The sequence below is a fragment of the Stigmatopora nigra genome, chromosome 8 (assembly GCF_051989575.1).
Source record: "Stigmatopora nigra isolate UIUO_SnigA chromosome 8, RoL_Snig_1.1, whole genome shotgun sequence".
Taxonomy (NCBI): Eukaryota; Metazoa; Chordata; class Actinopteri; order Syngnathiformes; family Syngnathidae; genus Stigmatopora; species Stigmatopora nigra.
The window spans coordinates 25,104-40,660 of NC_135515.1; the positions used below are offsets into that span (position 1 = coordinate 25,104).

The 15,557-nt window shown below is 61.7% G+C and overlaps 4 protein-coding genes across 8 annotated transcripts; 2 read left to right on the forward strand and 2 right to left on the reverse strand.

The window, feature by feature from the left end:
* Window positions 1-1,277: 1,277 nt before the first annotated feature.
* Window positions 1,278-2,737, reverse strand: spcs2 (signal peptidase complex subunit 2). The gene is made up of 5 exons (XM_077722089.1): window positions 2,572-2,737; window positions 2,187-2,270; window positions 1,947-2,107; window positions 1,593-1,727; window positions 1,278-1,495 (listed from the first exon to the last, which is right to left on the reverse strand). Exons 1-5 carry the CDS (start codon window positions 2,611-2,613, stop codon window positions 1,309-1,311), a joined length of 609 nt encoding a protein of 202 aa, XP_077578215.1. The 5' UTR covers window positions 2,614-2,737; the 3' UTR covers window positions 1,278-1,308.
* Window positions 2,738-2,956: 219 nt separating this feature from the next.
* On the reverse strand, window positions 2,957-6,830 carry rnf169 (ring finger protein 169). Of its 3 annotated transcripts, none has more exons than XM_077722081.1 (5): window positions 5,668-6,830; window positions 5,164-5,240; window positions 4,999-5,058; window positions 4,497-4,645; window positions 2,957-4,407 (listed from the first exon to the last, which is right to left on the reverse strand). In XM_077722081.1, exons 1-5 carry the CDS (start codon window positions 5,951-5,953, stop codon window positions 3,387-3,389), a joined length of 1,593 nt encoding a protein of 530 aa, XP_077578207.1. In that variant the 5' UTR covers window positions 5,954-6,830; the 3' UTR covers window positions 2,957-3,386. The 3 variants fall into 3 exon arrangements, with proteins under 3 accessions (XP_077578207.1, XP_077578206.1, XP_077578205.1); XM_077722080.1 differs by having other exon boundaries at window positions 4,999-5,061; XM_077722079.1 differs by having other exon boundaries at window positions 4,999-5,088.
* lipt2 (lipoyl(octanoyl) transferase 2) lies at window positions 5,577-7,767 on the forward strand. 3 transcript variants are annotated; one of them, XM_077722088.1, is made up of 4 exons: window positions 5,577-6,361; window positions 6,459-6,799; window positions 6,890-7,016; window positions 7,122-7,767. In XM_077722088.1, the coding sequence occupies exons 2-4, from the start codon at window positions 6,464-6,466 to the stop codon at window positions 7,340-7,342; spliced, it is 684 nt and encodes a 227-aa protein (XP_077578214.1). In that variant the 5' UTR covers window positions 5,577-6,361; window positions 6,459-6,463; the 3' UTR covers window positions 7,343-7,767. The 3 variants fall into 3 exon arrangements, with proteins under 3 accessions (XP_077578214.1, XP_077578213.1, XP_077578212.1); XM_077722087.1 differs by having other exon boundaries at window positions 5,578-6,361; window positions 6,462-6,799; XM_077722086.1 differs by having other exon boundaries at window positions 5,581-6,390; window positions 6,462-6,799.
* A 164-nt stretch (window positions 7,768-7,931) lies between these two features.
* Window positions 7,932-15,519, forward strand: dgkd (diacylglycerol kinase delta). Its single transcript, XM_077722071.1, has 28 exons — window positions 7,932-8,117; window positions 9,789-9,899; window positions 9,962-10,042; window positions 10,181-10,285; window positions 10,394-10,526; window positions 10,607-10,713; window positions 10,794-10,919; window positions 11,039-11,141; window positions 11,222-11,384; window positions 11,464-11,572; window positions 11,653-11,792; window positions 11,878-11,950; window positions 12,028-12,122; window positions 12,205-12,304; window positions 12,370-12,598; window positions 12,697-12,792; window positions 12,915-13,116; window positions 13,192-13,302; window positions 13,412-13,508; window positions 13,612-13,719; window positions 13,827-13,940; window positions 14,015-14,149; window positions 14,218-14,375; window positions 14,452-14,722; window positions 14,789-14,908; window positions 14,983-15,115; window positions 15,173-15,303; window positions 15,405-15,519. The coding sequence occupies exons 1-28, from the start codon at window positions 8,001-8,003 to the stop codon at window positions 15,492-15,494; spliced, it is 3,558 nt and encodes a 1,185-aa protein (XP_077578197.1). The 5' UTR covers window positions 7,932-8,000; the 3' UTR covers window positions 15,495-15,519.
* Window positions 15,520-15,557: the final 38 nt, after the last annotated feature.

Below are 15,557 nucleotides of genomic sequence, written 5' to 3' on the forward strand. Positions count from 1 at the left end.
TTTATGACCCGATTATGGGTGAACCGAAAAAGGGATCCGATTTTGATCCCTTTTTGGCTTCACCCGTAACGTCGGACGGCTCGCCATCTTTGCCTCCCGCTTTTCACATTTGACCCTGGCCATACGTACGCTTTTCTTCCGCAGGCGCCGTCTTCTTCCTTGGCTCTCGTCGCCGCCCCGTGAGGGTCCCCTGCCGGGCCGAGGGGCTCTGGTGCAGAAGCGGCCTCCGGCCATTGTTTCGGGCCTTGGGGTCCAAGTGCGCCTTCCGCTGTGACAGTTAGCTCATCCAATTGTTTTCTGAAAAAGCCCAAAGAGACACGCAGTGTACCATTGCAAGTTTAAAGGCGGGAAAGAGTTGGCGGGACTCTCTGGCAAACTTGGCTTCGCCTAACCCAGGGCTCTCCAATTGGATGGGATCCTCCAGGGCCCGACCGTCCAGTCTGTTTTCCAAATCTGGCTCCTTTAGCACGGCTGAATGATCATCTCATCTGCAAACTGTCCAGGCGGGAGCTTGATCAAGATCCCCACGATTTGATCGAGTTGTGTCGGCAGAGGGAGACTGGATAGGGACCGAAGCCCCCACCCCACCCCGGGACCGGAGTTGGAGACCCTCGGCCTAACCTAACCTGCGCACGGATGCGTGGTCCCATTTCTCTGACCCGGCTGAGGGGCGGTGGCAAAACCCCACCGTGAAAGAGGTGACCAGGCCGCCGATGGGCTCTCCGAGCGACCACAAACGCTCGTCTGGCCGCTAACGAGCGAGCGGACAATGTTTGTCCCGCCGGCCTTCCCCTGAGAAGAACGAGGCCAAACAACAGGAGCGGCCCGGGGGAGCCACGGTCTTGTTGGCCTCTTGGCAGTCGGCCGTAGGGGATGCAGAAAGAGCCACGGCGCCGACGGGGCGCCGACGGGGCGCCGACGGGGCGCCGGCGGGACACCGGCCCTCGCCGCTGCTGTGGCAACCGCTTTGTTTAAGAAAGCAGGTCCCGTTGGGCGCGGATGCAAAAATGAATACAGCCACCTTAGGAGCGCTCTAACCCAATCCCATCTGCCCGCCTCACTCTTCCGGCACGCCCGAATCCAATCGTCAATCGATCGCCACGCGGCCCACAATTCCCATCCTGACCATTGGATTCGGCGCGTCGGCGGAGGGAGACGTGGAGAAAAAAAAAAGACTGGATGGATGGAAGCGGCGGTCGAACCTTAGCCGACGCCGTCCGCTGGCCAAGAGGAACCCATTTGTCTTTGCGCCGGGAACGCGACAAAATGCAGCGGGGTATGGAAACGCCCCTTTTATTGAGTAGGACTTCATTTGTTTTTCTTGTGGACGGCCAGCGAGTCGTGAAGCTCCGACACGCACTTGTCGAAGCGCTCGGCGGCCAGCGTCCCGTTGCGGTCGAAGAAGGCGGCCACCGACGAGGTGGCCTGGCTCTCGCGCCACGTCTTCAGCGCGCCGTCTCCGAAGGCCACTCGCAGCGTGTACTGGTCGTCGAACCTGCCGGGGTAGGGGAGGGACGCCGTTGGCCGTGCCCCGGGGAGGGACGCCGTCGGCCATGGCGGGCGGCGAGGGAGGCCGACGGACGCACGCTTACCGCTTCAGCGAGGACGAAAGCTGCCACACGTGATCGGGATCCATGCCGGCCGGGTCCTTCTGCAGCGCCACCAGGAAGATGTTCTTCTCCATGTACGAGGTGTACAGCGTCAGGAAGCCCATCATGACAAAGTACGTGGCGCCCGCCGTCAAGGAAGGCTAACCGTTGGCGGAAAGGTCGGGCGGCGTGGGCCCGCCCGACGGCCCGCTCAAAAAAGCGGCTCGCCGGACGGGCCGAGGTGGCCAAAGTCCCCAAATAAAGAGAGCCCGAAGCCGCCGCCTGCCCGCCCGACCGACCTTCGGGGCAAGGCCCGGCGACGGGCGCATTTTCCGGGCCCGCGGGGTACAAGGATATGAGATGACGCAGCAGGCCAGCACGGGCCTGGACTCGGGGAAAGGGTGCAGGTAGTCCCACACCAGCGCCACCATGGCAAAGACGCACGACACGGTGCAGATGAGCAGACGGCCATCCATCAGAGCAAAGTTCTCCACGTAGCCGTACTTCTCCAGCAGCACCTGCGGCCAAAGCGCCCGGGTCAGCGCCCGGGTCAGCGCCCGGGTCAGCGCCGTCGGCCCACTGCCGGTGGATTCCTACCTGCTTGGCAGCATCGTCCAGGGAGTTCTTGACAGCCGCCCCGTCCCATTTGTCGATCTTCACCGGCTTCTCGTCGATTCGCCACTGAAACGCAGTTGTGATACTATTTAAATAGGGTCGGATGGGGGGGGGGGGGGTTCTCAAACGTAAACAGGGAAAAACAAAACTAGGTTTTCTGCATGTGACGAGAACTTTTAAATGAAAGGAGCCGTAAATTACTGATTGAGACTAAGTTAGCAAGGCGTTAGCAAGGAGTTAGCTCAGCTTGCCGACTGGCCAGCTTGCCGACTGGCCGGCTTGGCGACTGGCTGGCTGGCGGTCGCTTGGCCGTTTGAACGACACAACTTTGCAAGGAAAGAGCAGAAAGGTCGGCGACACATCCTACTTTTTCCAAGAGGCCACTCTTTCCGCTGCGTGAGGTCGCCATTTTGGGCTGCTGATACTGCTACTATTGCTGCTGCAGCTACTGCTGCTGCTGCTGCTACTGCTACTTCTTCTTCTTCGCCTCCACTGGCAGGGCCTCAGACCAAACGGTGAAACGCACCACCTCCCCCTGGCGGCGGCGAGCGCGAACCCGGCGCTTTCGTCGGCGAGTTTAGCAAGGACGACGCTACGAGAACTGTATTTTTTGTAGCTTCCTGTGGGACACACTGTGACAGGAGGTTCGAGTACCATAAAAGAGGAAAATGACTGAAATCTTGTCATACGACTACTTTTTTTCTTCCAATTTTGGTGTTGGCTTATCATTCTTTGTGAGCCTGAGACAGTCATTAAACAAAACATTTTGTTTTATTGCCATATTGTTGACGGTGATAGCGGACTGCACTCCTATTTACGCGCTTTTTTCCGCTATTGCTCTCCCGGTGCATGAGACTCCACTGAGCCATTGATACATTTTGTTGAGCTGGAACACATGGAAAAAGTTCAACGGCCGCATTTAATGATTGCGGCCACGGACGGGCAAAATGACACGGCCCCGGCCGGCGTCGTCGTCATGGTTTCAACGTTTGTCCGAAATGGAACCATCTGACAAAATGGCCCACGTCCTCTTTGGAGTAAAAGTCCATTAAAGCTGCCCAGTGTGGGGGGGAAGAAGCCCTTGGTCACAGTGAGCCCACGCACCACCTGGGCTAACGCCACCGTAGAGAAGTCGGGGCTCCGTGGCGCCATCCTTTGGAAAAGTGGTCCCGGGCGCCCGGCCTAGCGCCGCCGGTCGATGCGGCGCGAGCGTCGGAGGTCCGGCCGTCGGCAGGAGCGCAGGAAGTACTTGACGGTGGCGGCGGGGGGGCCCTCGTTGCGCTCAAGCGGTCTCTGCGCGGGATCCCGTCTCTGCGCCACCGGCCCGGGCGGACTCTTCCCCGCCGGGCCACGCAGACGTGAGCCGGACCGGCCGGCGTACGGGGAGAAGGAGTGTCCCCGTCCCAGCAGGGCCCCCAGGCCGGGCCCCGGCTGGGTTCGCGAAGAGGCGGCAAAAGTCAAGTCGCCGGCGTAGCGGGCGGCCGGCACGCGCATCTTGGGGCGAGGGGAGTCGGGCAGCTCAAAGATCAGCTTCCTCTTGTTGGAGGGCGGCACGGCGGGGGAGGTGGCGGAGGCGGCCGCCGCCTCCCCCGCCTTGCCGGGCGGGGAGACCTCCCTTGGATCCTTGACGGGGCTGGTCAGCGTCCCCTTGGAGGCCACCTCCAGGCTCCGTCGGTCCAGCTGGATCTGGCGCCAGCGGCGCAGCGCGGCGGGGCCGGCCTCGTAGCTGGTGGGCCGGTGAAGACGCCAGCTCAGGTTGCGGGGCGTGGACTTGACCAGCGCCGGCTCCAGCAGCCGCCCGTCCGCCATCCGCTTGGGCGGCGTGCGGGGCGAGCACACGATGGGCTTGAAATGGTTAAGCTCCTCCGAGATGCTGTCGTTGCTCTCCGGGCTGACCGAGCGCTCGGCGCAGGCGGCGGCGCCGCCGCCGCCGCCGCCGCCGCCACCGCCGGGAGCCGAGGACGAGCGGCTGTTCTCCGAGGACAGGAGGATCCCGGCCGCCGAGGCCGAGCGGCTGTTCTCCGAAGACAGGAGGATCCCGGCCGCCGAGCCCGCCTGCGGGGAGCGCCGCGAGCCCGTCACCCCGGAGGTGGCTAGTGGGAGGCCCAGTGGAGGCCCACGTAAGGCGTCCGGCAGGGCCTGGGCCTTCTTGCGTCCTCTGTGATCGCCGGCCTCCGTGCAGCTGCGACTCCTCCGCCCGGCGCTGGAAGACAAAAAGACCGCCACGGCAGAGCGGACGTTAGCGGACGTTAGCGGAGGTTAGCGCACGGCCAACCCGCCGCGACGGCCTACCTGCCGACGGTGGCCGACGTCCGGCTCCTCCTCACAAAGGCGGAAAACCTCCCGAGGCGCGGCCACGCCGGCTCCTCGTTCTCCGAGTCGGACGGGACGCCCTGGAGCAGGGAAAAGCCGCGCGTGGGTGGCCGGGCTCCCGCGTCCGCCTGGAAAAGAACCCGCTCAAGTGTTTTAACGGCATCTTCCAAGTAGATAAAAGCCCAACGTCCCTTTTGGAAAGGACAGTCTGCGCTCTTGAAGCCAAACTATTCCACAAGAGCCTCCGTTCCCCGGCGAGTTTAACAGAGGAGGTTTCTTTCGAAACAAGCGCTACTCGACTGCGATGGAGCGAAAATGCTTTAAAGAGAGCGGATGAGAACCAACGGCCCGAAAACCCGCAGCCGCCGGCGCCACAGTCCGTTGAGCAACAACCGAGTGTTCCAAGTTGAGTTAGATTTATTGAATTAAAAAAGGGACAATAGCAGTCGGACTGAAAAAGCAAACGCCAGTAGGAACTTACCAATTCTTCCACACTCTTCTCCTGTTTGCGGGCGCTTCTTCTCCGCATGTCGTCCCGCTCCTGCTTTGGCCAAAGGGGAAAGAGTTTTGGCTTTTCCCATTGGTCGTTAGGTGAAAGGGATAAGCAAAAGCAAAAGGCCAGGCTCCCCTTTTCTCCGGGGCTCACCTTGTGCTTGACGTTGGGAGCCGCGGACAGCGACTCCTCGCCGCACTCGGGGAAGACACTTGGGCACGCCAACAATTCTGATCCGGGCAAAGCAGACACACACGAAGAGCCTTTTTTTTTATTTATTTATTTTTGCTCACACTTTTGTATCAATTTCTTTTCAGAGGAGGGAACTCTTGTGGTCCAGGGGTCAAATGCCATCCTGGGTTAGAGTGAGCCAATATTTGGAGTGCTGCCAGGGCTAAGCAGACCAGCACTTATTTGGCCATGGGAAACTATAACCGTCGTAAAATGAACGAGTCCATTGAAGTATCTCTGATTGGAAAGGTAAAAGTGCCTAAAAGAGCAAATGAGTCACTAAGGCCACCACGGGGCGTTTGAATGGTGAGTTCCCTACTCCTCCTCCTCAGCAGAACGTCGAGACACTTTTGCTGCCGACAAGTGGCAAGATGGCGGAGAAGCCCGAAAGCGGGAGGGTGCAGAGTCCTGTCATACGACACTCACCTGACCCACGGGCACCGTCGGGGTCGGGGTCCATCGCCGCAACCACCACCACCGCCGCCGCCGCCGTTGAAGTCGCCGTTGTCGTCGTAGTCGTTGTAGCCGCCGCCTGGGATTGGGATTCGCCGACCGCGTCCCGCTCGGCCTCTCGGTTGCGGGAAGTGGAGACGAACGACTCGCGGGCGTCGTGTTGTAAGGTCGCCGCGCTCCCGAGAGCTAGCGCGGAGCGGGAGACTTTGGCCGCCGACGCCTTTTCGGAGATTCGGCGAGTCTTGGCCGCGGCCGCCATCTTCCCTCCTGACTGCTAGCTCATGTTGAAAACAAGCCAGCCCCGCCTCGTCCCGCCCCGCAACAACAAAAACAGAACGAGACTTTCAAAATAAAAGCCCGTGGCCGTCATGTATCATTGACGTTCGCATTGGATAGCTCGCCGCAGCAGGGTTAGGGTTAAAATCTGCTTCCGGGCAACACTACGTTGAGGAAGCACGTCCAAGTTTCGAAAAAATGGAGAGTTTTTCATGACATTTCCAAGCATTTCTTCCCTTCCGTGTCCTTGGCAGCAGCAGTGCGCTTTTCGTCGGCTTTTTCCGTCGAGACGAGAAGAGAGAAGACGGCGGCGACCGTAGACCAACCCTAAGTCGATCTCCGACGGACGGTGCCGACGAGAGCGTATCAGTCACGGACGCGGCCATCTTGCGTGGGTAACCTTCTCTGGCGGGACGTAAGGCGAGTGCTTTCCTACTTGACGTTGCTCTGCGCTTGTCCGACGTGACTATTTTTGGCCGTGCTCTCAGCAGACATGCGTGCGGTGACGGTGGAGGTGGTGCGCCTCGGCCTGCTGCCCTACGGCCAGGCGCTGCGGATCCAGCGGACGTACGCCGAGCGCTGTCGGTCAGGGGACGGGGCCGGGGGCGGGGGCGGCGCCGGCTCCGCCTCCCATACGCTGCTGCTGTGCCAGCACCCACCCGTCTACACCACGGGCCTCCGGCAGAAGGGGCAGCCGCCATCGGGGCTGGAGCGCCTGCGGGACCTGGGGGCGGAGGTCCACGCCGCGGACCGAGGAGGCTTGATCACCTTCCACGGGCCCGGGCAGTTAGTGTGCTACCCCGTCCTGCACCTGGCTTCCTTCAAGAAGGTACGCAAAGCTCAAGGCGGCGGGACCACGGCGGGACGGGCCGCCAACCGGCCCTTACCGCAGACTTCGAGCTTTCTCGTTGTCGCGCAGAGCATCCGCTGGTACGTGTCGCAGCTGGAGCGGACCGTGGTGGCGGCGTGCGCCGGCTTGGGCGTGGAGGCTTCTGCCTCCACTCACACGGGCGTTTGGGTGGGAGACAACAAGATTTGCGCCATCGGTAGGATCATGTGGGCCTGCCAATAGGCCGACCAGCGCCGGAACAGTACTTTCCCCTTTTCCGAATCTCCAGACTCTGGAACCGGCCTTTCCCCTCTGTTTTCAGGGCTCCGTTGCTCCGGCTACGTGACGTGGCACGGTCTGGCGCTGAACTGCAACACGGAGCTGGCGTGGTTCGACCACATCGTGCCTTGCGGCCTGGAAGGCAAGGGCGTGACCTCGCTCAGCGCCGAGCTGCGGCGGGACGTGGGCGTGGACGAGGCCACCTCGCACCTGCTGGACGCCTTTGCCCGCCACTTTGACTGCCGGCTGACCGGCGATAACTGACGCCAGCTCTTGGAAGACGGAAACGGACGACGCCCGTTCCCGTCGATGGCGGACGTGCCCGCAAGGCGCTTCCTCTCCCGTCTGCTGTGGTCGCCGAACGGACTCGGGCGAGTCACGTTTGTCTGCCCTCGTCGTCCAGAGACTCGTCGAGTCTGTCAATAAAGTAGAAGTTAGGGCTCATTGGGTTGAGTGACAGAGAGACAGAAGGTGGGCACGTGTCTGGCCAAAGGGGTAACATCTCAGACGGCCTACAAAACCGGGGCCTTGCATAGAACTAAACTCTCAAAGGGTCATGTTGCGGGCAGAGGCGGCGTCCGGGGCTATTGCGTTTGAATTGTGTGTGTGCCCGCAAGGCAAATATTTGGCTCTGCTGAGGGATATTTCTGATATTTGAAATAAAAAGCAATTCGTGGAAGGTACGTTGACATCTTTTTCCTGACCTCCCTCAACGTGTAGTTAGTTAGTGGTCCGAGAGCCGTTTAGTCCCAAACGGCATGAAGCGCTTCGTCCAGCAGAGGTCAGCAACGCAACATCCCCGACGTGTTGCCCCCACCCCCGTCCCACTTCCCCACCGCCCCCCTTCGCGCCCCCACCCCTCTCTACTCGGCGGTGGCCCGGGTAGTCGGATGCGGCCGGCCCCCTCCGAGGAAAAGAAAGGATGGCGGAAGGACCGGCGGACTGTTTGGAGTCTTCAGACAGCGAACCGGAGCAGGAACCGGGCACGCCGCAAAAACTCATCCGAAAAGTCTCCACCTCGGGTCAGATTCGCAGCAAGGTGAGCGATCCGCGAGACGTGCGAACCGACCGGCTCGCTTCTCACGCTACTTGAACGACTCGCAACTCGACGGGTCGTGTGTGTAGGCGCGAGCGAGTGAGCGAGCGAGCGCGCGCGCGCGCACGCACGCACGCACGCACACGCGCGCGTGCGCCTCGTTCGACGTCAGGCGAGGAGCAAATATAACACGTCGTGTTGGCGTTCCGATCCGAGTGCACTCCCTCTTTTCCTCACGTAGCCAACAAGGCTTGCTGGAAATGGCGGATGGTCCGTGGGACGCGAGCGACGACGTGCAAAGTGAACGCGATCGCTCGATGGGATCGCAACTGCGGCTGTTCTGACTTCCGACGTGCGCGACGAGAACTTGTCAGATGTTAGCATACGGGACAGTCAGAGAGCCTTCCTTCCCAACTCGTTTGAATGAGTTGGGAGCAGTCCAATCAAAAGCCACGAGTCAATGTCATTTCCGGACCCCGCGAGAAGCCAAATGTTGAGTCGGGGGCGGCGGGCGACGGACGTTCCGTCGACCGACTCAACTTTTCCTATGCCCTTTGCCGTCTTGCGTCGGTAGTCTGCTGGCTGCCCTGCCTAGCTTAGCTTAGCTTAGCCTAGCATAGCCTAGCCTGGCCTAGGTTAGCCTCAGCTAGCTGACGACTCTAATCGCTCAAGCCAACATTGCTTTAAGTTGGACTCAGCTCACACTACTTACAATGGGGTCAATGACCGACATTGGCTGGTTACAGCTCCAGATGAGCCAGCTTTGGGTCATACAACTTGATAGCCAGCACATCCTCCCTCCCAAGTAAAAGCACACTGCCAACCACCACACAGCACACAGATGAAAGTGTGGGAATAAACTAGATTTAGGCCCAAGCTGCATTCAGACAGACATTTGACGCCTGCCGTGTCCAAGCGAGGGCTAGCTAGCGGGCTGACCGCTGCCCACTTTTTAATGGGGCCTCAGCAAAATAATATCTGTTGCTGACTATGACCCACACAAATAAGCTTCAATGCATTCACCTGCATTCTGTCACAATTTATCGTTTTCACCATTTAGTTTAACCTGAATAAACTTTTAGATATATATAATAATAATAATAATAATAATAATTATATTGTGATAAATGAGCCTATATTGTCATTGACTTTTTTTCCGCCAAACCTACTTTAGTAGCGTATCGGTGTACACAATCTTTTTCAATTTATTCGGAGTGTTAATTGTGTAAGATCGGGCAATGGTACCAGGGGAGAAGACGTAGTGGAGTCGTCTTTCGTAGCGTGGAGGTCCATTGCCAAGTGAAGGTAGAAGATGTGTGGTGGTGCTCTTTGCTCTGTGGTCCTTGAACCTGTGGTCAAGTTCAATGAACAGAAAGAAAACAAATTACAATTCAGCAACATGATCAAGCTGTTAAATAGCTTGCCGGTGACTGATGAGCCACACCTGCCATAGCCTAGCCCCTCCCACTAGGGGCCGGCCGGACCTGTGATTTGCTGACAGGAGCAAGCACCCACCTGTCTGCTCCTGGGCCTGCATGCCTGAAAGCCCCCGCCGGCCGGGTCACTCGCTTGCATTTGCTCCTTTTGCTCCTTTTGCTCCTTTTGCTCCTTTTGCTCCTTTTGCTCCTTTTGCTCCTTTTGCTCCTTTTGCTCCTTTTGCTTGTTTTTGTTCAGACGGTGTTGAAGGAAGGAGACCTGATGAAGCAGACCAGTTCTTTCCAGCGATGGAAGAGGAGATACTTCAAACTCAGGGGCCGCACGCTGTACTACGCACAGACCGCCAAGGTGAGCGCCGGCCGGCGCCCCACGGGACCCCGGCGCCCTCTCATTTGCGCCCCTTTCCCCAGTCCGTCATCTTCGACGAAGTGGACTTGACGGACGCCAGCGTGGCCGAGTCCAGCACCAAGAACGTCAACAACAGCTTCACGGTGAGACTGGCCCCAAAACGGGGCCGGGCCGAGAGCGCCGTCGGGGCGCCGTCAGGGCGCCGTCAGAGCGGGAAAAGGTCCTCCGGGGAGAAGGCCCGTCCAAAGCCCGGCCCTGACGTTAGCTTTGTGAGCGCGTAGGTGATCACCCCGTGCCGGCGTCTCATCTTGTGCGCCGACAACCGCAAGGAGATGGAGGAGTGGATCTTGGCCCTGCGCAGCGTTCAGAACCGTCAGAACTACGAGGTGACAAAGTCCCATACAATAGGGGACGGCCAAACCAGTTGATAATGGGAAGGGAGCATGGCGGGGGCCAAAAGTCTTCTCCGTCCATGGCTTTCTCGTGCGTTGCAGGCCACGCAGTACAGCGTGGAGCACTTCAGCGGGATGCACAACTGGTACGCGTGCTCGCACGCGCGCCCCACTTACTGCAACGTGTGCCGGGAGGCTTTGTCGGGGGTCACCTCGCACGGACTCTCCTGCGAAGGTCTGGCGCCCGTGTCCGTCCGTCCGTCCGTCCTCTCGACCTCCGTGTGGCTCAGTCCTCCGGCCCGCGTCTGTGTCTAGTGTGTAAATTCAAGGCTCACAAGCGCTGCGCCGTTCGAGCCACCAACAACTGCAAATGGACCACGCTGGCCTCCATCGGCAAGGACATCATCGAGGATGAGGACGGGGTGAATGTCGCCACCGGGCGCCGCCAACGTCCGCCTCCCCGCCCGCTCCCCCGCTCACCCTCTTGACGTCCGTTCTTCAGGTGTGGATGCCTCACCAATGGCTGGAGGGGAACCTGCCCGTGTCGGCCAAGTGCTCCGCCTGCGACAAGACGTGCGGCAGCGTCTTGCGGCTGCAGGACTGCCGCTGTCTGTGGTGTAAAGCCATGGTGAGGAAAGAGCAGAGGGAGGGGGGGAGGGAGGGAGGGGAGGGAGGGAGGGAGCGAGGAAGGGAGGGCTTGGGACTGAGGCAAAGGCTCTTCTGCTAACCCCGCCTACCGCCCTTCAGGTTCACTGGGCTTGTCGGGAGCAGCTGTCCGCCAAGTGCCCGCTGGGCCAGTGCAAAGTGTCGGTAATCCCGCCCACGGCGCTCAACAGCATCGACTCTGACGGTGAGGAGGAGGGTTAGGTCTCGCCGCCGCTGCCGCCGCCGCCGCCGGGACATTCCTCGGGCTGAATCTGCGTCCGTCAGGCTTCTGGAAGGCGTCGTGTCCTCCGTCCTGCACCAGTCCCCTGCTGGTCTTTGTCAACTCCAAGAGCGGCGACAATCAGGGCGTCAAGTTTCTGCGGCGCTTCAAGCAGCTGCTCAACCCCGCCCAGGTTTTCGACCTGATGAACGGAGGACCCCACCTGGGGTGAGACTCTGAAATGGCCCCGCGTTTGGGGCCCCGCGTTTGGGGCCCGGCTCCCTAAACCCCGGCTCTCTCCGGCCAGGCTCCGTCTCTTTCAAAAGTTCGACACCTTCCGCATTCTGGTGTGCGGGGGGGACGGCAGCGTGGGATGGGTCCTGTCCGAGATCGACGCGCTGACGCTTCACAAACAGGTGGGCCATACCCGCCCGCCCGCTTTGTCCGTGCGGCGACCGCGCGGCAGCCCGACGGACTGGCCGGCTTTTGCCTTCAGTGTCAGCTGGGGGTCCTGCCCCTGGGGACCGGCAACGACCTGGCCCGCGTCCTGGGCTGGGGCTCGGCCTGCGACGACGACGCTCAGCTGCCTCAGATTCTGGAGAAACTGGAGCGGGCCAGCACCAAGATGTTGGACAGGTCAGCCCGCCGAGGGAGGGGCGCTTTTTGCGCCCGGCCGGCGTGCGAGCGTGCGTGCGTGCGTGTGAGCCAGCCGCGTCCGCAGGTGGAGCATCATGGTGTACGAGAGCAAGTGTCCGCGGCGGCGCTGGGCTTCCGACTGCGCCGAAGACTTGGAGGTGAGCCAGCGCTCTTTTCTCTTCTCGGGCTTCTCCCAGCGTCCCCCTGCATGTCCCCCCCTCCCCCCTTTCGGCAGGTGCGTCAGATCCTCACCTACGAAGATTCGGTGGCCGTTCACCTAACGGAGATCCTCACGTCGGACCAGCACTCGGTGGTCATCTCCTCCGCCAAGTAGGGCCGCGTCTCCGTCTTTTCCGTCTTTTCCGTCTTTTCCGGCCGTGCGCTCTGAACCAGAGCCGTCGTCCCGCCGCAGGGTCCTGTGCGAGACGGTCAAGGACTTTGTGGCGCGGGTGGGCAGGGCCTACGAGAAGAACGCCGAGCCTACCCAACAATCGGACGTGATGGCCAAAAAGGTAGGCCGCGTGGGGGGCGGGGAGTCTCGTCGGCCGTCCCTGACCCGCCGCCTGCACGGGCGCAGTGCGGCCTCCTGAAGGAGAAGTTGGACATGCTCCTGCGGACCCTGACCGAGGAGTCGGAGGCGTCGTCCCCCCTGCCGGCCGAGGAGGACGGGGGCCCCCTGGCCTTCGTGCTGCCCCTGTTGTGCACGGCCCCCGACCCGCCCGTCTTCAAACCTCGCGAGCAGCTCATGCTTCGAGCCAACAGCCTGAAAAAGGTCATCCGGCAGATCATCGAGCACGCCGAGAAAGGTGGGCGTCCGAGCCGGGGGCCGGTCCTGGCTTCGCCGCCGCCGCCGTCGCCTCTGTTGCCTCCGCCTCCGCCGACATTCTCCTTCTGCTCCCGGCAGCCGTGGACGAACAGAACGCTCAGACGGCGGCCGTCTTTTCTGTGGGGCCGGCGGACGAGGACAAGACGGCGGACGGCAGACGCAGCGCCACTCTCGGTGAGTGGCGGACGGCCCTTTTCTGCCGCCGCACAAGGCCGGAAGCGGCGCACGGCCTATCAACCGATGGCATTGGCTGAGTGGCGGGCGGGCGGCCTCCAATGAGTGCGCTTTGTTTGCAGGCAACGAGACAGGCGTTAGCAAAAGCGCTGGCGGCGGCGGCTTACCTCTAAGCAACTCTGCGCCGCTGGTGGGAAGCGTGGCCCCCTCGGCGAGCGGAAACGCCCCGTATCCGTCCACGGGTCCGAGTGGCGCCACGTCGCCGGCCGTCGCCCGACCGCTCCCGGAGTCCCAGACTTTTGCGGGACGCGAGCCGCAGATCAGGTGAGCGCCACGGCCGCCGGCGAGGGGAGGGCCCGGGGCCGGCGGCCACCCAGCGCCGTCTCCGTCTGCTCGCAGCACGCGCTACACGGAGAAGTGCGTGATGAACAACTACTTTGGCATCGGTCTGGACGCCAAGATTTCTTTGGACTTCAACAACAAGCGGGACGAGCACCCGGAGAAGTGCCGGTACGTGGCCGGTAGGCCGCCCGCCCGCCCGCCCGCCCGCCGCTCTCCCGCCCGCCGCTCTCCCGCCCGCCGACTTGTCGCCGAGCACCGGCTGCCGTGCACCGCGCAGGAGTCGCACCAAGAACATGATGTGGTACGGCGTTCTGGGAACCAAAGAGTTGCTGCACAGGACCTACAAGAACCTGGAGCAGCGAGTTCTGCTGGAGGTGAGAAGCCCCAGTCACTCACCCACTCACTCACTCACCCACTCACCCACTCACCCACCCCCCGGGTTTTCGGCACCTGACCTTCCTTCCGTACGCGGCGCAGTGCGACGGGCGACCCATCCCGCTCCCCAGCCTGCAGGGCATCGCCGTCTTGAACATCCCCAGTTACGCCGGAGGAACCAACTTTTGGGGCGGGACCAAAGAAGACGACGTGAGAAGCCGTCCGTCCCCGCCGGCGACCTTTGGCGACCTCCGGCTCCATCTGCCGTCTCTCTCTCTGTCTCTCGCCATCCGGCTGGCTTTCTTTCCTTCCGGCAGACTTTCGCCGCCCCGTCTTTCGACGACAAAATTCTGGAAGTGGTGGCCGTGTTCGGCAGCATGCAGATGGCCGTGTCGCGGGTCATCAACCTGCAACACCACCGCATCGCCCAGGTAGCCGCGGTGGGGGGAGCGGGCAGGCCGGGGGCGTCGCCGTCTGACCCCACCCTCCTGGCGCCGACCGGCAGTGCCGCACGGTGAAGATCGCCATCCTGGGGGACGAGGGCGTGCCGGTCCAGGTGGACGGCGAGGCCTGGATTCAACCTCCGGGCTACATCAAGATTCTCCACAAGAACCGCAGCCAGACGCTGACCAGGGACCGCGTGAGTGGTCTTTGCTCTGGTCCGGCCCCGCCGCTCGGTGTCCCAGCCTCTTTTCGCCTGCCGGGCAGGCCTTCGAGAGCACGCTCAAGTCGTGGGAGGACAAACAAAAGTGCGAATTCTCTCCGGCCTGGGCGGCCCAGACCCTAAGCCATCACCAGATGGTCTCCGAGGAAGAGGCGGCGCCGGTGCGGGACTTTGCGCGGGCCGCCGGGCTCCTGATCGGCAGGTGAGCCGCCGGCCGGCGAGCTCTGGATCCGAGCCGCTAACCCTCTGGGCTCCCACGTGGGTGGGCGCCTTTCTAGCATTTGCCAGCTGGCCCGCAGTCACCGCGGCGTGGAACAAGAGTTGGCTCACGCCGTCAATGCCAGCTCCAAGTCCCTGGAGCCGCTCTACGCGGCGGGGGTAGGAAACTGCCGCCCGCCGCCGCCGCCGCCACGGCCGTATCCAGACAACGCGGATGACGGGCTTTTGGCCACTCGGGCGTTGAGCTGCGGCACGGTGGCCCTGGCGGCTAAGGACGTCAAAGCCTTGCTGAGCGAGACGGAGCTCCTCCTGGCGGGGAAAATGGCCACGGTGAGGGGGGGGGGGCGGCCCGGGTCCCGCTTTCCACAGGCTGACTGGGCGGCGTCTATTTGTCAGGTCTTGGACGCGGGACAACAGGAGCAGCTCAATTGCGCGCTGAGCGCCGTCCGCCAGCGCCTGAGCGCCCTGGCCGACGCTCCCCGCTGGAACGCCGCCTTCAAGCCGGCCGAGCAGCAGGTGGGCAAAATGGGATGGGTCCGACGGCTTGTCAGTCCGCCTACCTGACGCCAAAGTGGCTCACTCGCACGCAGGAAGCCAAAGCCGGACGCAGTGGGGGTGGGGGCGGCGGCGGTGGTGGCGGTGGCAAATTTCGCCTGGTCCCCAAGTTTAAAAAGGACAAAAACAACAAAGTGAAAGAGAGTCGTGGCTGGCTGGCTCTGCCCGGTAAGCTTCCCTCGTCTTTTGGTTCCCGGACACACTGGACACTGTGCGCTCTCTCAGTCCAACAGTGGGGCACGGACGAGGTGGGGGCCTGGCTGGACTTCCTGTGCCTGTCCGAGTACAAAGACGTCTTTGGCCGACACGACGTGAGAGGCAGCGAACTGCTGCACCTGGAGAGGCGGGACCTCAAGGTGAGGGGCCCTTGTGACGGAGCCAAGTGATCACTAAGCCTTCCTTTCTTCCTTCCTTTCTTCATTCCTTCTTTCCTTCATTCCTTCCTTTGCGACCTCAGGACCTCGGCGTCAACAAAGTGGGCCACGTCAAGCGGATCCTTCAGGGCATCCGCGAGCTCAGCCGAAACAGCAGCGCCAGCGAGGCCTGAGCCTGGCCTGAACCTGGCTTTAACGGGTCAACGGGCTTTAACCTCAACGGCCATTTTGTATCC